Source organism: Conger conger, chromosome 1 (assembly GCF_963514075.1).
Source record: "Conger conger chromosome 1, fConCon1.1, whole genome shotgun sequence".
Lineage (NCBI taxonomy): Eukaryota > Metazoa > Chordata > Actinopteri > Anguilliformes > Congridae > Conger > Conger conger.
In genome coordinates this window covers 8,286,398-8,309,237 of record NC_083760.1, presented here as the reverse complement: position 1 = coordinate 8,309,237, position 22,840 = coordinate 8,286,398, and the positions used below count along the sequence as shown (strand labels likewise).

General features: G+C 48.7%; 1 protein-coding gene across 2 annotated transcripts; it reads right to left on the bottom strand.

The window, feature by feature from the left end:
* Positions 1-60: 60 nt before the first annotated feature.
* On the bottom strand, positions 61-19,595 carry LOC133140353 (AN1-type zinc finger protein 3-like). 2 transcript variants are annotated; one of them, XM_061260262.1, is made up of 6 exons: positions 19,537-19,595; positions 10,674-10,714; positions 8,747-8,938; positions 5,725-5,790; positions 3,740-3,910; positions 61-1,809 (listed from the first exon to the last, which is right to left on the bottom strand). In XM_061260262.1, exons 1-6 carry the CDS (start codon positions 19,551-19,553, stop codon positions 1,655-1,657), a joined length of 642 nt encoding a protein of 213 aa, XP_061116246.1. In that variant the 5' UTR covers positions 19,554-19,595; the 3' UTR covers positions 61-1,654. The 2 variants fall into 2 exon arrangements, with proteins under 2 accessions (XP_061116246.1, XP_061116237.1); XM_061260253.1 differs by lacking the exon at positions 19,537-19,595 and adding an exon at positions 18,994-19,365.
* Positions 19,596-22,840: the final 3,245 nt, after the last annotated feature.

Below are 22,840 nucleotides of genomic sequence, written 5' to 3'. Positions count from 1 at the left end.
CATGATGCCTTCCCAGATCATGTAGGACTCTCAAATCCAATACACAACACAGCCAGCACATTTCATCTAATCCAGTTTATTCTTTTCAGCAAAGAAGGGGAAAATAACGAAGGAAATGAAAGGAACAAAATAATAGTTACAGAATTATCTTTCTTTTTTTGTTTTCTTTTTTTTTTTAACAACATTAAAACTAAAATTGCAGCTCTATGCTAGTTTGTAAAGTAACTGTGAAACACGAATAGGGGTTAAATAAGTTTCCTTAAGGTACAGGATGATATTTCTCCACCGATTTGCTTTCTTCTTTTCCAGAACTCAACAGAAAACTTCTCTTAAAATAAAGCCGCTCTCTCTGCCGGACTGTCTCTTCATCATCCCTTCTTTTTCTGGGGGAGAAAACGAGTGTGAGCGGGTACCGAGAAGAGAGAGAGAGAGAGAGAGCGAGAGAGAGAGGTGTAGAGCAGAGGTCAGTACAGCGGAAAAGAGAGAGAGATGGAGGGAGAGTGAATGCAGTCGGCAGTGAGAGTGTGCAGGGTGTGTGGTGCGTGGGGAAGGAAAGAGGGAGAGGGAGGGAGGAAGAGAGAGAGAGAGGGGGGGGGGGCAGACGTGAAGCGGAGGGCAGTGTTTGGGAGAACAATCCCCGCTCATTGGTGCAGCAGAGGGAGCGTAGCTCCGCACCGTGCCCGCTCTCTCTAGTCCGTTTCGTTCGTGAAGCTCGTGATCTGGGCCCAGGCCTCCCGCTGTCCGAGGGCACGTCCAGACACGCCCAGAACACCGGAGGAAGGGGTCACTCCCAGGGCGGGACACGCCTAGGCTGGTTCTGGTGGGAGTGCGGGAATCGGGACATCAGGAGTAGAGTGACACACAGAGGAGACACCGCCCCATGGCCCCAGCGTTGAGTGTTGAGCGTCCAGTGTCCCGTCCTGTCCATCGGTCCGTCCGTCCGTCCGTCCCAGCCCAGTAGAGTGTAAGCCGGCCTGCGTCAGACTTGCCGGAGAGAGCAGGAAGGAGCGGAGTCCCTGGAGGACTGCGCTGTTCTTACTGTGTAACCTGAGACTGCCAGCAAAGGGCGCTGACACAGAGTGAGGGGTCAGGGGGTCAGGGGGTCAGGGGGATCACATGACTGCAGGGGCACTACACGGTCCCTGAACAGGGAGCGGGACTCCCGCAGGTCATGTGGCTGAGCTGAGGCGGAGTGTCGCGGTCTGATTGGACAGTGGGGTGAGAGGGCTGGGGGTTGTGTGGGTGGGATTGGAGGGGGGGGTGAGAGAAGGGGAGGGGACAGGGAGGGGCTAGCATAGCCCGGCCCCTTCTCCCACAACCTGAGGGGAGGTCGCTGAGGACAGAGGAGTCCCCCGTCTGCGACCTCTTTCTGAGAAACCTGCAGAGAAACAGGGCAACTTAAGGCTGAGTGCTGGGGGGGAGGGGCCTGTGAGGTCATAGATGCTTCAGGCTGCTGCAGTGCCTGCTGGGAGTTGCAGTCTGCTTGGGGTGAGAGTAGTACTGAGGTAAGGGGGTTTGCCTGGGGTGTTGGGTACTGCTGCGGGCTCTTCGCTCCATCTCTCTCTCATTCTCTCCCTCTTTCTTTCACTTTCACTCTCTCTCTCTCTCTCTCTCTCTCATGCTCTCCAGGTGGTGTGGTGGGGGGGGGCGGGGCTCAGGAGCACTCCTCTCCGATTCGCTGACAGGATCGGCCCACCTTGCGGTCGAGTTTGACCATCTTCATGACCGCCTCCTCGCGACCGCGACCGAGGTGGTCAAACAGGCAGCCGTGCTGCTCTGGCAACCGGTGCAGCAAGCAGAACACATACCCTGCAGGGAGAAGAGAGGGGGAGAGAGAGGGGGAGAGAGGGGAAAAGGGGGAGAGAGGGAGGGGGAGAGAGGGGAAAAGGGGGAGAGAGGGGGAGGGAGGGGGAAAGAGGGGGAAGGAGAGAGGGAGAGAGGGCGAAAGAAAGAGGGAGAGGGAGAGAGAGAGGGAAGGAGGGAGGGGGAAAGAGGGGGAGAGAGGGGGGAAGAAGGGAGAGGGAGAGAAGGGAGGAGAGGGAGGGAGAGAGAGAGAATGGGAGGGAGAAGGAGAGCAAAAGGGGAGAGAGAGTTGGGAGGGAGAGCGATAAAGAGGGGGGAGTGAAGGAAAAAAGAGAGAAGGATAAACAGAGTGGAACCAGAGGGGGTAGATGAACAGAACAAACAGGGAGAGAGAAGGATGGAGAGATAGAGAACATCAATACTGCAGCTCTCCATTACAGTTGAGCTGGAACTGCCTGTTCTCATACACAGTGTTAGAGAGATGAGAGACAGCCTGAGCCCATACCAGGCCTATTCACTACAGATTTATACACACAACCTTGTGCATATATAAACACACACACACAGACACGACACAACCAGCCCCACACACCTATATACATATGCACACATATACACACACGCACGCACGCACACCTATGCACACGTACACGTACACGTACACACACACACACCTATATACATATGCACACGTATACACACACGTACACACACGTACACACACACACACACACACACACACCTATATACATATGCACAAGTATACACACACACACACACACGCACGCGCACGCGACACAACCAGCCACACACACCTACATACATACACCTACCACACACACACACACACACACACACACACACACACACACACACACACACACACACAGCGTGTCATCAGAAGGCACGCAGAGCCTGTGTGGAGAGCAGCAGAAGTTGAGGCGGGCTGAGGGGTTTCTAACAGACAGGCCCTTCACACAGACGAAGCTTTATTAGGCAGCCGATTCAAACCCGTGTTAAAAACAAATGCTCATTATGCCATCTAATGCATTCATTAATACACATCATATTCCTCACATCAATGAGCGCTGATTAAAAGCCCTGCTCGACAAGCCAGCAAGCTTCAATTAAAGTCATCACAATTAACTGCTGCTTAAAAATAACAACCTATTACAGATGGTGTGATTCGAGTACTGTCAAAGGGGCAGGGATACTGACAGGCCCTCCACACTGTACAGTACGACAATACAAGCACACACACACACTCTTATACACACACACACACGCACACACACACACACACACTTATATACACACACACACACACAGCAAGGCAGTCTTCTACAACACAGGATCGACAAGAGACAGAATAAGGAACAGATATTGTGAGAGAAGAGTGAACAGTGAGACAATGAGAGTGTGTGAGTGTGTGAGAGTGTGTGAGAGTGTGTGAGAGTGTGTGAGAGTGTGTGAGAGTGTGTGAGAGTGAGAGAGACAGTGAGTGAGTGAGTGAGAGTGAGTGAGAGTGAGTGAGTGTGTGAGTGAGAGAGTGAGTGAGTGTGTGAGTGAGAGAGTGAGTGTGTGAGTGAGTGAGTGAGTGAGTGAGTGAGTGAGTGAGAGTGAGTGTGAGTGAGAGAGAGAGTGAGACAGAGCAAGAAATAGAGAGATATATATATATATATAGAGAAAGCGGTATAGAGAGAGTGAGAGATAGAGCGATAGAGCGAGAGATATATATAGAGAGTGAGATGGAGAGAGAGAGTGAGAGAGAGAGTGAGAGAGAGAGAGAGAGAGAGAGAGAGAGAGAGAGAGCGCGAGAGCGCGAGAGAGCAAGAGATAGAGCGAGATATAGAGAGAGCGAGAGAGAGAGAGAGAGAGAGAGAGAGAGAGAGAGAGAGAGAGAGAGAGAGAGCGAGAGAGAGAGGGAGAGACTGACCGCAGCGGCAGGACCCCAGCTCCTGCTGCACCAGCTCCAGTTTGGTTTGGCAGCTGTGGCAGCGCCGGCGGTTCCTCTGCTTGCGGCCGGCGCCGGTCTCCTCGGCGGCCGCCTCGTCCTCGTCGGGCTTCGACCGCTTCTCCGGCGACGCCTCGCTCTCCGACCCCGAGGCTGCCATGACAACCGCACGCTGGAGACACTCAGCTCAAAGCCCCGCCCCGCAGAACCCTGCGGTCAGCCGAACTGACCAATCAAAACGGCGCCTGGCCCGGGCCGCTGGGAGTCTGACACAAAATGGCTCCTTTAGGGCTGGGGTCCCATTCTATTTAAAGTCAGGAAACTACAGAAATGACTCTCGGAGCATCATGGGAATCGTTACGGAGTGGCGGCCAGGGGCAGCTTGCATTTCACAGTACGGCACACGCTCGACTGCCCTCATTTCGCGGACGAGGACGTAGCCTTAACCATTTCAGTCCCGATATGAAATATCCCAAGGGCTTTTGGCGTTAGTAGGGTTTTAACAGAGGCTCACAAAACAGTAGTATAGTCGTCATTATGATTGGTTGAAAAGGTGTAAGGTCAAAAGTACCATATGGCACTTCATGGACTGAAAGGGTTAAGACCAGTTTGGGAGTAAAACAATAAAACTGGTTAAAAAAGAACATTTGACACAATACCGCTGGCATAACACATGTTTGAAAGCCCATTTGAAATTTCATAATAACAAAAAAAGAAACAAAAACAGAAGAAAGGTGCTGAAATAGAGATTTCACGAAGTCAGCAACGCCGTCGTGTGAAAGACATGTTTGTTTCCGAGAAGAACGTGAACATTGCGCCTCGGGAAAACTATTCTGTTTTTCATGGAAAAGGTATGCGCAGCACGCCGGGCGAGCGGAGAGAGACTGCACCCCTCTCCTCCTCCGGCTGGGCTGGGTAAACATCTCCGCTGTACGACTCCGCGGCGCCCTGGCCAGAGTACGGAGATCTTTCAGCGTTATCGATCCCGGGGCTCCGGCAGGGGCACGGACTCCTTCCCTAAACGCCCTTCAGCCCAGCCAGCTGCAGCTCCGAAAGCTGGAAAACGTTCTCACGGCGTTAGTGGAACGTCGTGTCAACGTTATAACGTTGCCATTACATAGGGGCAACATTGTGAGAACGATTTGTGTTAGCTGGGTGGGTGGAGGAGGGGGGGAACTGTACAGCCAACGCACAACGTTCTCACAATGTTACTGGAAGGTTTAGTCAATATCCTAACATTGCCACTGCTTGGCAGCAACGTTGCGAGAATGTTTTGTGCTAGCTGGGAGGGTGGAGGTGGAGGAACCGCCCAGCGAGCACAAAACATTTTCACAATGTTGCTGCCATGTAGCGGCAATGTTATAACGTTCCAGGAACGTTGTGAGAATGTTTCGCGGTAGCCGGATATTCTCACAATGGGCTAGCTCACTGGGTGAAGGAGGAAGTGTCCAGCCACCACAAAATCACAGTGCTACACCGCTAGCCTGACAATGCAGCCTTTAGCGTGAGCTCTAGCGTTAGGTTTTCATCGGTCTCCGCCCCGTCCACAGCGTTGCTGCAGGGGAAGCCCAGAGACGGTCGTTAACGTTTGATTGGGATAATAAATGCACAACAAGCACCGATCAATGCTGCAGTCGATTTTCCCTGTTTTCGTCCACCTGCCTTTCATTTCACAGTTTACGGTCTAAGCCGTATAAAGTCTGATCAATTTGCGGGAGTCAATTTTAATTGCATCATTATGCCACCAAAATTTGTTTTCCCACTCTGTTACCATAGACACAACAGCCTAGCAACACAGGTCTCACACACACACACACACACACACACACACACACACACACACACACACAAGTACACATGCGGGCACACATGCATTCACATACACACACAGACATACGTACCCATACACACACACACACACACACACACACACACAGACAGACATACATACACACATACATACATACCTGAGTCGCAGGGCCGTTTTGAGGGTGTGGATAGTGGGCTGTGGACTGTGTCTGTGCTGGATACTCCTGAATGGGGAGAGAATAGGGGGGGTCATGACATTTTCAAACACTTCCAGGTCAAGAGGTCAACCTTATCCATCACTAAGGCAAATCATCGGCAGGGCCAGCTAATGCTGTGTCGATAACCGCACACAAAGGTTCATTTACTCAGGAGATTTCGTTACACTTCCAGATCATGAGGTTAACTAGCAGCATCACGAAACCAAATTATAACCCGGGCCTGCAAATGCTGTTTAGATAACGGAGTAAAAACGTTTATTTAGCAAGCATCGTTCTGCTGCATCGTTCTGAAGGGACTCCTTACTTTACCAACACAACACAAACCACAGCAGGCAGGTTGAGCTTTAGGCTGTGGTGGGTGGGGAAGAAAAAAAAAGATACAAAAACAACTCCGCAAACTAACCAGTGCACGGTCATACCCCCACTCCACACTACTCGAGGCACGACGTAAAACGGAGGGAAATGAAAGATGAATTCATAAAGTTCACCTCGGAGAGCCGCTTTTTGTAATTTCCTCGTCTACGGCTACCTTGAGACGCGTTCGCGGCGAGGCAGCGTTGCAGCGAACGGTCCCTGTGCCGTCGGATAAAGCGGTCTTCAGATGTCGCGCGTATTCATGCGGAGAGGTTGAAGGCCTCCTGCAGCAGCACCGAACGGGCTTGACAGACGGGCCTTCTAACCGGGCGGAAAGCCGCAAAGCCCCGGTGTGCCTCTGCCGCCGTGCCCTCAGGCAGAGCGCGCAGCCGGAATATTCCGCGCTAAATTCACCGATAGAACTGAACGGCGTCAGCAGCCCCTCCCGAAAGGGCGGTCTATTAAACTAATAATGTCCTGAAAAGTTGTCGCCTTTTGTTGCTTTAGCAACGTTAGCACCGGAGACCGTGAATAATACAAGCGAAGTGCTCAGGTCTAACTCAATGAAAAATAAAATTGATCTTCGCGGCGGACTGCATTCATCAGGGATGCTGTCTCGGGCAGTGCGGTGAGGTGGGGTTTCAGCGGGGAGAATTCCTTATGTAGTCCGTTTTTACATGCAGACGGCTGGTCGACTTGAAAGTGAATCTTTTTTCGATTCACCTCCTCTCCTCGGTTCCTTAAGCTCCCAGCCCTGGAAGGCCACAGCTTTTCTGCTCGGAAACAGGATGTGCGGGCTCCTTCAGCCAATCGCAGGACGTGCGGAAGTCTTTCAGCCAATCGGCGACTCCCACACAAGTATGAGCTGGAAAGCAGCTGCTCTGATTAAAAAGTTTTCAAAGACAATAAAAACACATAAACGTGTGGGAGGCACACAATGGTTAACCCCTTCAGTTTCACCCTTTCAGTCCTTTTCAACCAATAAAAATGACTTCTGTACTATTGTTTGGAGCCCCTATTAAAACCCTTCGCAATTTTCTCAAAGCAAAAACACCTCAGAATTTCGGTGGAGCGACTTCATATTGGGCCTGAAAGGACTGAAGGGATATGTTGCTTTCTGGACTTTTCAAGTATTATTTTAGCTTGAGTGCACGCTTTTGTCTTGCCCAGGCAGTTTTATATATATATATGATGAAGGATATATCACTGAAGCTTCTGACTGGTGCAGGGGCAGAAGTTTCTAGAAACGCATTACAATGCAAGTGGTTCTGCGGCTACCGGAAGCGCTTTGAACCATGAACCCAGGCTACCCCCGCGCCTGGCCCTGTAAAGCCAGCAGATCAAACGAAACGCCTTTAAATACCCAAAACATCCTTCATCTCACACACAAGGCTATCTGAAAATGAAATATCAGAAAGTGAACGAACCCTTAAAGGTATGGAAATCCTGCAGGCTGCGAGCGGTCGTATCGGACAGCGCTAACCTGCTGGATGCACGAGCATCCAAAGTATGAGCCGTGTATGAGCCCGCTATGACATCAGCAGTGTGCCCATATGACATCAGCAGTGTGCCCGCTATGACATCAGCAGTGTGGCCGCTATGACATCAGCTGCGTGCCCGCTGTGACATCAGCAGTACGGCCGCTGTGACATCAGCAGTGTGCCCGCTGTGACATCAGCAGTGTGCCCGCTATGACATCAGCAGTGTGCCCGCTGTGACATCAGCTGCGTGCCCGCTGTGACATCAGCTGCGTGCCCGCTGTGACATCAGCAGTGTGGCCGCTGTGACATCAGCAGTGTGCCCGCTATGACATCAGCTGCGTGCCCGCTGTGACATCAGCTGCGTGCCCGCTGTGACATCAGCAGTGTGGCCGCTGTGACATCAGCAGTGTGCCCGCTATGACATCAGCTGCGTGCCCGCTATGACATCAGCAGCGTGCCCGCTATGACATCAGCAGTGTGCCCGCTGTGACATCAGCAGTGTGGCCGCTATGACATCAGCAGTGTGCCCGCTATGACATCAGCAGTGTGGCCGCTGTGACATCAGCAGTGTGCCCGCTATGACATCAGCAGTGTGGCCGCTGTGACATCAGCAGTGTGGCCGCTGTGACATCAGTAGTGTGCCCGCTATGACATCAGCTGCGTGCCCGCTATGACATCAGCTGCGTGCCCGCTATGACATCAGCAGTGTGCCCGCTACAATGCCAGCAGTGCGTCCACTGTGATATCCTACGATATCGGACTCTGCACAAGGACCTTGGCCACGGACGATCACAGTGCGCTCCTGTTCCACAACTGAGCCCCAAGGCAGATCATAGGGCCTGGGGCCTGGGGCCTTCTCCCCTTCACAAACCTGCACACTGACTCACGCTGTTGCATTTCATTAAAACAGCAGGCCCAGCTCTCTTTCCCATGCTGGCTGACAGTCTTGGACCACTTCATGTTATTTCTGGCTAAGTGCACTGGTTGCCCGGAAACCCAGGAAAGTGAATGAGACTGAATGGGTCCAGAACGGCTGGAGATGCAAAGTATTGTTGATTACATCCCCTCCCCTGGCCCTGGCCCTGGCCCTGGCCCTGGCCCCCCATCGCCTGCCCTGCCTCTCTCACCCTGCGGAGGGGAACCAGTGGCTCCCGAGTCCTTCGGCGACGGTTCCTCTGAGCTGGCGGCTGTTGACGACAACAGGGATTGGCTACTGCTGCTGCTCATGTCGCTACAGAAGACTGCCGATTGGCTGCTGCTAGTGCTGGGGGCGGGTCCGGGGGCACAGTCTTCGTCAGCGTCCTGTTTTTTCTCAATGTCTAAGAGACGGAGAGAGGAGGGTGAGAATCTACCCCAGAGGCAGAGATAAAGGGGGAGAAGTCAGACAGAATCGAGATGAGGAGGTCAAATGGAGGTTGACTTTCTCTCTCTCTCCCCCTTTCCCCCTTTCCCCCTTCCTCTCATCCAGAGAGAGAGAGCACTCACACACAAAAATGCTAGACACACACACTAGAATGTTCAAGACCACCTTTGACACACTGCAACTTTGACGCACTGACACACTTTGACACACTGTGAGGTAAATGGTAAATGGCAGGCATTTATATAGCGCCTTTATCCAAAGCGCGGTACAATTGATGCTTCTCCATTCACCCATTCATACACACACTCACACACCGACGGCGATTGGCTGCCATGCAAGGCCCCGACCAGCTCGTCAGGAGCATTTGGGGGTTAGGGGTCTTGCTCAGGGACACTTCGACACAGCCCGGGCGGGGGATCGAACCGGCAACCCTCCGACTGCCAGACGACTGCTCTTACTGCCTGAGCCATGTCGCCCCCTGAGGTGTAGCTGATTGTTTTGATGGTAACAGTGCATGCCATCCACCTACGTAAGAGGAAAACCTGGTTGGGCTGAGACAACGGCTCTGTAAGCAAGCCCAAAAACATGAGGGTGAACATCCCACAGCCAGCCACTCCCTCTACCTCTACCTCTTCATGACCCTCTCCCTTCCCCAAACCTAAAAAACACACTCTGGGCCCTAATCCTCCACTTGTCCTTGGCTTCACCCCCTTAGTAATTCTCAATCAGCAAGACCTAAATCCGCTCTGAGAAGCAGCCGCTCGTTCGAATGTGTCGGGAATGTTCACAGCCAGCCTTCCCCCCGAGTACAGCCACTGGACTCAAATTAGGACGCTTAAGACAGCGCGGCAAAGCAGCGTGGGGCAGGCTGTCTGCGTATCAATCAGGCAGCGTTACAGCCCACTCTCTCTGTCTGCGTTAGCCTATAATTTATCAGGCTGTACAGTGTTGTGGGGGCACAGAGGTGATGCTGTAATGTTCTGCACAGCTCAGCACCCTCCATTTACCAGTTTCCATGGCCACCACCGTCTCCTGATTTATACGATTCACATTTTATAGGTTTGAAGCGCGTGTGTGTGTGTGTGTGTGTGTGTGTGTGCTTTTATGTGCATGTTTGCATGCTTGCATTAGTACGTTTATACGCATGTCTGTGCTTGTGTTGCTTCTTAGTATGTGTGCATCTTAGCATGTCTGTACATATAGTACACGTGGGTTAGCGTGAGCGTGTGCGTGCATGCATGCGCATGTTTGTGCACACATGTACATTTTTGTGTGTGTGCACAGGCGCTCATGTGCATTTCTGTGCGTGTGCGTGTGTGCATGTGTGTGTGTGTGTGTATGAGTGAGAGAGATAGTGAGAAAGAGGGGGCTCTAGCCACAGTTACGCAAGAGTCAACTCCCTTGCGCACAACATTGTGGTTCTGAAAAACAACGTTCTGCAACCAGCTGCCGCCTTCTTCCTGCTCTGGGGGAGATGGAATACACCCTACAGCTGTGGCCTGATGGAAAGGTTTATTCCAGACAGAAGACACAAACAAATTACAATAATAAAACTGGACACATGACTCTCGCAGGTAATTCTGCAGGTACACCATGCTAACACGAGATTCGCGTGGAGGCAGTGTGCCTGGTAGAGCCCCCTGGAGCACTACTGCAATGCCTTACCGTTCAACGGGAAGAGAAACACTCACCAGCAAAACATTTGGAGCAGAGGTTCATGGTTTTGCTGGACCTGCAAGGGAAAGACAGAAAGGAGTTAGAGCTGGCAAGCAGAGTGAGATTCACAGCGAGTTCCTTGGTAACCAGAGGCAATGGGTATTTTTTTTACAATTTAATGACTTTTTTCTTTTCGTTGTTCCTTAATAAATAAAAAAAACAATGCAGAAGTGTTGCTGTTGTTGCTTTTCTGCATGATCTCATGGCCCACAATGCAATGCTGTCAACGGGAGCTATATTAGTATATACACAGTATAGGCCTGGAGCCAGAATGGCCGTTCCAGTTCAGCGTGTGGGGCCAGTTTCCATCTACAGTTGATCGTCCAGATACGGTTTTCGACCACGATTTTCAAATTGTTTGTATAGGTCCGGTTTGCGGTCCCAACCGGACAACGGAACATCCAGTCGGAGTAACTGATGGAAGAGTTGGCGTGGGAACGGCTCCCTGGTCCGACAGCTGGCGACCTCGTTCACAATTAAGCTTCCAGCTGCGCGCGTTGAGAGATACAGAAACTGAGCGCAGACACTAAATGTACACGGGCGTCCCCTCGAGACGGCTTCTCGTCAGATTAACGCACAGGGCTGTTTTATCTGTGCGGTCACTTCTAGCACGCGGAACTGTACTTCCCTCCCGGGTGTTGAGAGCATCTGCCAAACGGCGGTAATGTAATGTGGTGTAGCGTAACCCGAGGGGAGAAGATGGAGGGGGAGCGAGCAGCTTAGCGTTAGCACGCCGGCGCTAATCACCCAGCACGCAGCTGGAGCCGAGCGGGTCCGTGGTAACACCAGCGTCCGCACACAGGAAGCGGTATGAGCCAAACGGCGGGATGAGCCGGGCGGGTGGGATAACCGCGGCGGGAATGGCGTTCTTTTCCGCGCCCTATAGGAAGTCTGCCTATCTCTGGGGACCGGGGGGGGGGGGGGGCTGTTGTGAATGTTGTTAGTGGTACTCAGCTCGCACAACAAGGCCTCACTGATCTGTGTCCGCCCACGCTGACAACGGGAACAATGACTTTATTTCACACGGTATAGGACAGCAGAGACCTGCTCGATAGAGGGGGCAGCAGTGCAGTGTGACATGTAGTTAAAGAAGTGGCCTTGTAACCGAAAGGTCAGATTCGCAGGTAGGACACCGCCGTTGTACTCAAGCAGGGCAGTTAGCCTGAATCACTTCCGTAGAGCCGACATTCAGCAGTATGAATGGATACCATGTAAAAAGTCTGCTAAATACCCATAATGTAATGATATACTTTATTGAGCCCCATGGGGTAATTTGTTCCATGAATTTGACCCAGGGCCTTGATTATAACCTTAATTTGAGGTTAAGGGCCTTGCTCAAGGGCCCAACAGCTGCGCGGATCTTATCGTGGCTACACCGGGACTTGAACCACCAAATTCAGTTCCAGGTCCCAGTCATGTACCTGAGCCCCTAAGACTACAGGCTGCCCCTAATGCCCCTAACGTAACGTAACGTAACGTAACGTAACGTAACGTAACGTAACGTAACGTAACGTAACGTAACGTAACGTAACGTAACGTAACGTAACGTAACGTAACGTAACGTAGCGGGTGAGGGGCATTAGAGCTAGCGCTAAACATGGTGCTTCTCCACACCCTGAGCCGGAGCAGGAGGCTGACAGCCGGGGCTGTGCTCAGGCTCCCTCAGAGAACACCTGACACAGGAACGCCACGCAGCCTCCCCATTAATTAACACCTGCGCAGACCGACAGCAACGACCTTCACCTGGGAAATGTCAAACGAAAGGTAATTGGGACCCGGAGAACGCTAAAACAGCCTCCCGTCACGCAACGCGCGGACAGGACGGCAGAGGCGCCGCGAAGCCCGACGCGTTTACCGGGGACGGAATGTTCCGGAAACCTCCATCGATTCGACGCGCTTGGCTCGGAGGGATCGATCTCCTCAGAGAACGGGTTCCCGGCCCTTACCCCAGTACCTGAGCATACAAAATCCAGGTTTTTTTTTGGGGGGGGGGGTTTTTTTAATAAAACGGGGGTTTTGACCTCCATCGTCTCAGTAATTACTGCGCTGTCACAAGATAAGCCAGGGCAGGGTCTAAGGTCTGCATGTCAGATTTTCCACCGTATGAGGACCTAATTAAGAGATTCAGGGCCTTACACAAAGTACAGTAACATCAGTGTTCAGACAAGTGTCTGCACCGGCTTAACGGAGCCTACTAACTTCTGCACTGACCTCAAACCACAATCGGGACCATGCTACGTCTGTCCCGTTAACCCCTTAAGGCACAAGACGACAAACATGTCATTAGAACGTTCGGAAGGTTTGTTGGATAAGAGCGTCTGCCAAATGCCAATAATGTAATGTAATGTAAGGGAAGGCTTTATGATACAGCTTGTTAATGACATAGTATTTACCCAGTAAATACTACAGGCACTTATTAGGCAACCACTCTGACCACTCAAGTACTACCTAATACGACACAAGTAGCAGTGTATTTACCCAGTAAATACTCTGTAATTACACGGTAAATACTCTGTAATTAACAGGCTGGAGAATAAAGCGTTACCGAATGTTGTTAGCCTAACTAACACTGAGGTAAGGATCACTACTGCTAATTGAAAACAATTGTGCTCTAGAACACCGACTTTGATAAAAAACGTTCCGGGAACCGTACTCCTGAAAGGGTTAACGCATATGCGCTCAGCCCGGCTCCGTCTCCAGATCCCCGGTACAAACTCAGCCTCAGCAATCACCTTGCTTCACTGAAGCCGCCATTAATGTCAGCCCAGTAGGTGCACCAACTAAACACACTCAGAAAACCCCCTCGGGGCAAGACACCCAACATTTTAAAGAAATATTAAGATAAAATAAAAAAACATTATTTTATTTTATTTTTTTTAATAACCACCGGCAGCGACAGCAGAAATAACAACAATCAATCTCCATCACAATCAATGGCAATCATAGTGATTGGCAATCAGGCGGGGCGGCCGGGGCTGGAATAATGCATGCTAAAGAGCGCTGATGAGCTGCATTAATGAGGCGCCGGGGCTGATGGCGCGGCCGCTGCGCTAATGAGCCGCCCTGATTGGGATGACTGACAGGCCAGACTGACGCTGTCACCACGGAGACGCCGCGCTGAGTGGCAGCCGAGGAGGAGGGGGGGGGGCGAGGGCAGGGGGGGTCAGGGCGGGTTAGAGCAGCAGCCGTCGACGCGGAGAAGTTGTGACAAGTTATTCAAACGTGACAAATCAGGGACAAGTGCGCGATCCGACGCACTTCACAAACGCTGCTTTTCTGGGACCTCACTAAAGGAGTGCAGTTATAGTTTCTCACAGAGCAGCTTTTCTGGGACCTCACTGAAGGAGTGCAGTTATAGTTTCTCACAGAGCAGCTTTTCTGGGACCTCACTGAAGGAGTGCAGTTATAGTTTCTCACAGAGCAGCTTTTCTGGGACCTCACTGAAGGAGTGCAGTTATAGTTTCTCACAGAGCTGCTTTTCCGGGACCTCACTAAAGGAGTGCAGTTATAGTTTCTCACAGAGCAGCTTTTCTGGGTCCACACTAAAGGAAACAACTCTGAAAGTGGAGTTACACAGTTTCTCAAAGCAGCTTTGGGGAGACCTCACTAAAGGAGACATCAGGAGCGCAGTTACAGTTTCTCACAGAGCAGGCTGCCCCACCATGATCTCATTTACACATCCCAGGATGAACTGAAACAAAACTGTTCTAGTTTGTGAACATAAAAAAAAAAACATAAAAAACCTAAACTACCGCCCACAGTGAGACACATGTTTAACTGCCAATATGTGACCAAGGCTACGTCCCCATAGGCTAGCTTCTAGAGCAGGGTAATTGAGCATATCCGGCTTTGCAGTGGCATTCCGTCTGGTTATTCCTTGAATAAAAAAGCGCTTTTCCCAAAGCAGATGAAAACAATTGGCTCCGATGGGGTGAGAGGAATAAAAACAGTCCCACCACACCGATAAAATCACTTCTAGCCCACCTACGGCTGACATGCAGTGCACAATGCTGGTGTTCCCCTGACCCCTGAGAAAATAAAACGCAATAATCTTTATAGCACAATAAATAAAGACTTTTAGGTACAGACAATTGCGCATTTCAGAAACTGCTCACTCTAAAAGGAGGATCCCAGCCCAACCCTATATGCTGACTATTACTAAGAAATCGTAAACTTCTAAAGTGCATTTTAGTGAAATTCAATCTTAGAGCAACCCGATACACTCCAGGTTAAGGCTAGCATGCAAACAGAATGCAAGCTAAGCAAGATGTTGGCTCATCTTTATCAAACGCGCCTGTTCATACCACAGAAGACAACACTCCTGAAACACACCCCAGGGACACCGCGGTAATCTAGTGTCTTTAGGGGAGGGGGGGGGGGGGGAATCTGCAAAAGCATTAAAATTCATATTAGCAGCCCCAAAATGAAGGCTTGGCCTTCCTCCAGTGCCCTGAAGCATAAGCCCCCACCCAGGGGTCAGCCGGCGGGGGGGGGGGGATGGGGGTGTATCATAAAGAAGAATCACTGAGCTAGCTGGATAAGTTTACCCGAAAAAAAAACCCGAAGCAGCTGTTTTTACTTCAGTCCATGCACCAGGTTTGGACCAGTGAACTTATTCAGCTAACTCAGTAATGCTGCGGAGACAGTCCTCCCGGGAACACGTTCATAATGGTGTCAGATATCCCGTTCCCTGGAGCAGGCAGACGATCGCAGGAGCGTAGTGCCGAATGGCGCATCGGAATGATGAAACTGACAGCCCAGGCCCAACACATTTTATTTATCCACAGGCCTACATAACGAGCACACTTCACACCACCTAAGAGCCTGAGCCCCGCCCACGCAGCGCACAAACCGCCACTTAAAGCGCGCGAGGGAGAGGGGGAGAGAGAGAGAAAGGGGGGGAGAGGGAGGGAGAGAGAAGAACAGTGATGAGTTCCATCACCGAGATGCCTTTGCATCTCTCTCTCCCTGACACTGACACTTCTTCCTCCTCTCACTCTCTCCCTCCTCGCACACGCACACGCACACTCAAACCAATGGAGGCTGGCTCACTCTGGGGAGGGTGAAGCTGGAAGTGGATTAATCTGACATCTCCTGCTAAATGTCACCGGCAATTAAGGCTTATGAGGGCGGCGAGAATTCCAATCAAGTCACTGAACCCTCCTCAGCTCAGAGAGCATCGGAAAAATCACTGGGGCTGATCTGAGTGTCTGTGTGTGTGTGTGTGTGTGTGTGTGTGCACGCCTGTGTGTGTGTGAGTGACTAAGCCACCACACAAAGAGAGGTATGCCCTAAAACCACTAGAACAGCCAACTCACACACACTCTCTCTCTCTCCCTCCCTGTTCGTCTCTTGATTCTCTATATTAAAATGCTAATTCAAACATTTATTCAAATATTGGCATGAGCACACATAGGCAGAGTAAAGCCCTGCTTCACACCCTTTCATCCTCTGTGTTTGGCTGAGGCTCTGTGTGTGCATCACACACACCACACACACACCACACACACACCACACACACACCACACACACACCACACAAAACCACTAGGGACAATGAGGGCTCCATGCCCTGCACAGAAAAGGCCCTCGTTGCTGAATCAGCAGGACAGGGTCTTTGGGAAGGGCAATGTGTCCTCAGGACAAACCCCTCCACACACAGCACACTTCAGCCATCCATGGGTTAAACGTTACTTGTGATGTACTCCAGGGTTTTCCCATCTCACCTTTAAAAATGTCTCCCATCGCTAATCAGTGTCAATGTGAGAGCAGGCTAAAAACAGAGAACTTACTACTTAACTCTGCTACAGGGCACAACAGCTGCACTCTTGACCATGGGGTTGTTGCATGCATGTTCAGAAAGCAAACCTTAAAACAGGTCTACCACAAATGACACGTCAACATTTACCGTGTCACATTCAAGGTCAGTCCAACTTTCTGAGTGGCAGGGAACCTCACCTCACTGCAATGCAATGCAAAGCTGTGAGAAGGGTAGATTCAATGCACGGTCTCATTCTAATCCCTCAATAAACATTTAGGTTGCAGAATACATTAATTATGCTTATGCATCCTAAACCACAATGTCAGAAGCCATATCTACATGTCAAATGTTTGACAATATTTATATGTCAAAACAGCAAGAAGATTCTTAAAAGTCAAGGAAAAGTTTGTATATCACCGAAAATCAGGCAAGTCTCTCCGATCAAATTATTTGCTCTTAACACCTTGACCCTCTACAGACAGATGGTTTACATCCATTAGTAACATATAAAAAGCAATGGTTTAACCTGTGTGAGTTTGCTATTCTGCTGTATTACCCTAATCATAGTAATGGCGGGAAACTGCCTGTTAGGCTAATGCTTGAAGCTCAGGCCAGGAATACGCAGTCAGATTTCTCTACCGACATTTCAGCCCGGAAAAGCCATGGGAGGGTCATACAAACTCTGCATTGTCTCGTCTAGAATGCATACATGTTTATGACGTTCTCCTATGGCTACTGGCGCAAGGCTTAAAAATAGAACTGGCACAATTTAAAGGTCCCATATTGTACACCAGCCCAGCACTTAATTTCAGGTCCCAATATCCATAAGAAGAAAACCAGTGAGGTTTTAATCTCTATCCATGTCCTTTCTCCAGCACCTCTCATGGTTTTACCAAGAACAGGCAGTTTTAGTGACTGTCTTTAAAGCTCGTTAAGATAAATGAATCTCTGTCTTAAGGCCTTCTGTGCCAAGGTACTGGATTTCTTAAGGCCACATTGTGGGCAGTGCTGAATTGATATGCAAATGAGCATATAGTTGTGACATCATAAAGTCCAAATGGCTCCTTTAAATGCAGTTTCTTAATACGGAGTGCGTGGATTTCTTTAGGGATTGTTCATTTTGTCACTTTCACTTTTTACAACTGCTTTATAATCCACATAGCAAGAGAAATGAGGGACGTTTGAGCTATGTCACGACTTCAGTATTATACACGAAGAAACTTCCTGTCATATAATTTACAACTAAATACATATTTCTGCATGGCTAGCCATGAAACAACGGACATGAGCTACGCACTAAAGAGGCCACACGAAGACAGACTGCGAAAATCGACAGCTGGCCGGTACTTTTAGGACACCTGGATGTGACCTAAAAAACTGTTCCTATCGTTAGTCTGGAAGGGCGAGGCGGGCCCGTGGAATGTATTAGCTACACTAAACTAACGCTCCCTCAACTCAGATGAAACGAGTTGTGTGTACCAATGGTATAGTTGCTCTCAAAATATAACCCAAAACGGATGTCAATGTTGACTCCTGCGGTTTCTGGAAGTGACCTCTCCAATCACCACTCCGGACATGAAAGGTTCAAACGGCACTTCTTTATAGTAAGTCAGCAAGCTAACGACACTGACCTTAACTGACACGGAACAAGTTACATGCTAGGACTACTATGCAAAATGATATGATTATGGCGCAGACGCGTTCAGTATCTAAGAAGGGTCCCTTGGTAGAATGAATTGGCAAGCTAGTCAGCCAACAGTAAAGCTATGTTCATACCAGGATCTGATGAGTGAATGATGCCAATTAGCCAGCTGGCTGGCTAGTTGCTTAGCTAGCTAGTAGCAACGAGGGGAATCTAGGCTTAATACTATAATAATAATACTCAATAATAATACTACAAATATTACCAAGCACGTTGGTCATATTCCGCAGTTGTGTGCTTGATAACGTTATCTGTCTTAATTTTAGAGTCAGCAAGCTATGAGTGACAAAATACCTTTAACAGTACAAAATATTGGTAGCCAACTAGCTAAATACACGTGTGCTATCCTGCTAGAAAGACTGTTAAACATGAACAATATTGCAGCGGTCTACGGTTGCGCACAGAAAATGATTAGCTAGCTGATTAGCCATGTCAATAATGCCAATTATAACTGGCTAGCTAGTCGACATGACATAGCTGGTTAGCCATAAACGAGCAATGCTGGCTAAAGTGAAAGTTATTAACGTAATGTTAGTTAGATACATCCAATACCTTGAAATACCAACATAGCTTCAGACAAGCGACGCGTCATGGGTCGCAGTTTATGGGTGTAGCGTTAACGGTATTGTCCCAATTTAAATCCTGAACCTAGCTAGCTAGCTAGCCACCCAGTCAACTAAAACTCCCCCACCCCCATCTGGGCCTACGAAATAACAAGATCATTAATCTTTAGCTAACGTTACCATGCTACAGCAGTGTAGGAATTCAGTTGATTTTCCATCAGTAAGCAAATCTACAAGTAAATCCGAAACCGACGATTCAGCTAGTCTCACCCCCAGAATCCACAGGGACAGCGGGGAGGTATGCTGGGTGGCTTGCTGCGTTCACTGCCAGTGTCCCCCATAGCTCCAGAGTCGGTAGCTCCAAATAGGTGAGACCGGGGATGGAGACGCGGCCTGTTCAATATGAGGAGGTTCCTCGAACAGCTACGGGCTGATAATCTCCACTTTCCTTGGTACTCCTTTGTCCGAATAATAAAATAGGCTGGTGTGCTTTGCCGACACGAGCGGCCACCACAACAAAAACTATACAAACAATACAAATCTAGCGTGAAAACGACCGCAGATAGTGCGAGGGTCCGCACCCGGAGCCAAGGCCGATCAGCTGGAGTAAAGGATGTACCATTCCCACAAACGGGGGGTGGCCATTAATTTCCAACCAACAACTATAAAGAGGATTTAAAACCAGACACAACCAAGTGGATATGTCAGACTCTAATAAATAAAACAGCAATACTTAAGTTAAAGCATTGAATCACTGTAAAAAAAAAATCGTAACTTGTTCTTTGTCAACACAAGAAATATAACATCCCTTACTTATGGGGTGGAACCATCCACCTTTCTGCCTTTACGGGGGTGAGCACTCGGCAAAGAAAGGACAATACAGGAAACTGACGATACGTGGGCCACCATATTGGCTCAAAATTTGCGGTAATATTTCTGAAGACTCTTCTCAAAGCGGGTTCCGAGTTCGATCATTCTTTATTGATTTGTGCTTTATTACAGGATCCGTTTGCGAGAGTGTAGTTATAAGTAAATAAGCCAAAGCAAAATTCACCACGTACTTTTGCTTGCCATTACTACATTGCATTGGTTTGCTAATTATGCAGGATGATTTCCTTGTTCATTTTTTCCCCCAGATGGTTTGTCTACTTTAAACATTTCCTAAATCACTTAGGGGCATTCATAAAGTTACTTTTTCCCCATCGATCATGAATATGTATGTACATTTTTAGAACTCTCTATATGCAAAAATCAGCTATTGGGTATTGCTCAGCATGGATGAGTTTGTGATATTCCAGACAATGTCTCAGTTAATATAAGCCTTCTTTGTACAATTAATATGTGTTGCATATAAGACAGACAGGTAAATGCTAACGGTATTGGCACCATGCATATTTGTATTTCATTGCATTTATTTGGGTCAATGCTGTGTTTATCTGTCTGTGGTTAGAGGTCCTATTTTAGTGTAGGCTAGTGGTTTTAATTCCTGGTCCTGAAGAGATGCAGGGTGTACTGACTTTTGTTTTTGTTTTTAGATCAACAATCATTTCAGACCCTAGAAACCAGGTGAGGGGAGGTAACTGTGTAATTAACTGCTTTAATAGAGTGCTGAGTAACAGCCAGCACCCCCCTGTGGCTTTCCAGGACCAGGAATGAAGATCACTGGTGTAGGGTACCCCCCAAATCGAACTCACCAGTGTCTTTTGATTAGTGGCAACTCATCTGAGACTTTCAGCCTTACATCATTTTTAGGATTAAAGGTACAATAGGTAATTTTGGACTTCTAACAGTCAAGAGAGGAATTGCAGCAACAAACATCCTCAAACCACAGCATTGTTTATCCTCCTGCTTCTCTGTGAATGCACTGAAGTTGAACAAATTGCATATCAAGGTCATTAGAACAAACAACACAGTACACACAGCAGGTCAGATAAGCTACAATTCACAAAGAATCAGTTGTACAGCCAAGAACAGTATGTCCATTACCCCAGTCAGGAAGGAATTAGGACAGTAACTACAGCACCAAGTTAAAGACACATTTATTTAAGTGTTTGTTTGTTTGTTTGTTTGTTTGTTTGTTTGTTTGGTAACAGGTGTGGCTTTGCAGCATACGTGATCTGACAGCTCCACCTCAGAAATATAGGTGGATATATATATATATATGTGCTCAGGCAGTAAGAGCAGTCGTCTGGCAGTTGGAGGCCCGGGCTGTGTCGAAGTGTCCCTGAGCAAGACTCTTAACCCCCAAATGCTCCTGACGAGCTGGTCGGCGCCTTGCATGGCAGTCAACTGCCATCAGTGTGAGAGTGTGTGTGTGAATGGGTGAATGAGAAGCATCAATTGTACAGTGCTTTGGATAAAGGTGCTATATAAATGCCAACCATTTACCATTTATTATTATTATTTATTTATTTATTTTTGAAAAGACTGCCAGAGAGGGGCAGAGCCTGTGGTGGAGACCTGCCAGCAAGCCTGTCAGATACTTCAAGTTTATCATAAAGGTGAAGAAAATAAATTAATATTGCATCATGTGCATTGCATTTGTTGCAGACTTTTTTTTTTCCCTTGAATAAGCACCTCGGTATATTTTACATGCATCCCCCGTAGTGAAATGCATATGAGATTATTTAATGCATAATTCCTATTATTAATTAACCACACTGAATGCGGAATACTGAAACGGCACATTTTCTACACTTGTTTGAGCCCCGCATTCACAAGCCGCGGTGCAGAGAGGAAGACTAGGGACGGCTGAGCAGTGCAAGGCTCCAGGGGACAAGGCGTGTGGGTGGGCGGGTGGGCTGGCAGAGAGGGGCCATCTCCCATCAAAGCGCAGTGTCTCCCCCCATCGCAAGATTAATCCAGCCCCAGGCTTCGAGGCCTCCGGAGACTGTACCGCACCACTTCAAAGGCAGAACTTACACACACCCTTATACACACATATACCGTAATAAACACGAGAACTTAAGGAACTTAATGAATTAATGAGACATCAAATATGAAGACAACCCAAATGCACACACACACACACTTGAGAATCAAAAAATATAGATTTAGACCTGCACAGAAACATATTGTATGTACTGTACATCCAATCAAAGAGTTACCCAATTAACCTGTAACCAATGAACAACAATTCCGTGTACAGCATTCTGTAATTCTAACCAATGAGTTTAGTTTAAGGTGAGTCTGCACTCTTTATCTATGCTGTGAAACTTTGTTGTTTTCAGCCCTGAGGAGGACTGCGAAAAAAGAAAACGCGGTCTCCAAGGAGACCTGATTCATTTAATAGGAAGAAATTGGAGGGGTGAACACTTCTGTTAATGCCCTCCTGGGTAGCATTCAACAACCAGGCACTTTCGGAAAACTTTGTGTGGAGTTTCAGTGGAGGTAAGCCATACACTGTACACATTCCTGCAAACTTATTCTTACAATTTTACTTGCAAACCCTCATGCACCAATTAGTGTATACTCAGTTTTACACAGTCAAAAGTGGTAATGTTCCCTCGATGGGTGATATCTGAGGTATTGGGGTAATGACACACAAGGGATGTATCTAGCCCAGTGTCTCCAACCCTGGTCCCGGAGAGCTACTGTGTCTGCTGGTTTCGTTGGTACTCTGCACTTAATTAATCAATTAGAGCAGTTGATTACGCAGTTACCTCACCTCAGCTGGTTACCCGGGTCCCAACAGGGTGCTGATTTTAAGGCGAAAACAAAAACCAGCAGACCCAGTAGCACTCCAGCACCAGGGTTGGAGACCACTGATCTAGCCTGTTTGATTAAAAAAGATTGACAATCCCTGTGTAGTCATAGTGTAGTCATATTCATAAGATATCATTCTCTGCTTATCAAATAACTTCTATCCTCTATTTTAGATGACAACACCACTCCAACCACTGAAAGAGGAGGGAGATGCACTAATGCCTCCAGCATTACCCAGGGATGGGAGGGCTTCAGTCAGCTATATGACAGCATGTGATCGCACATCAGCGCCCCCTGCTGGTCAATAGGGTTCAACTCCTGAGCTACTCACAAAGGCTGTGTCCAAATCAGCACATTTGCATACTATTGAGTATAGGTGTTGCAAACAAGTTGCATCCAATGTGTATACTCA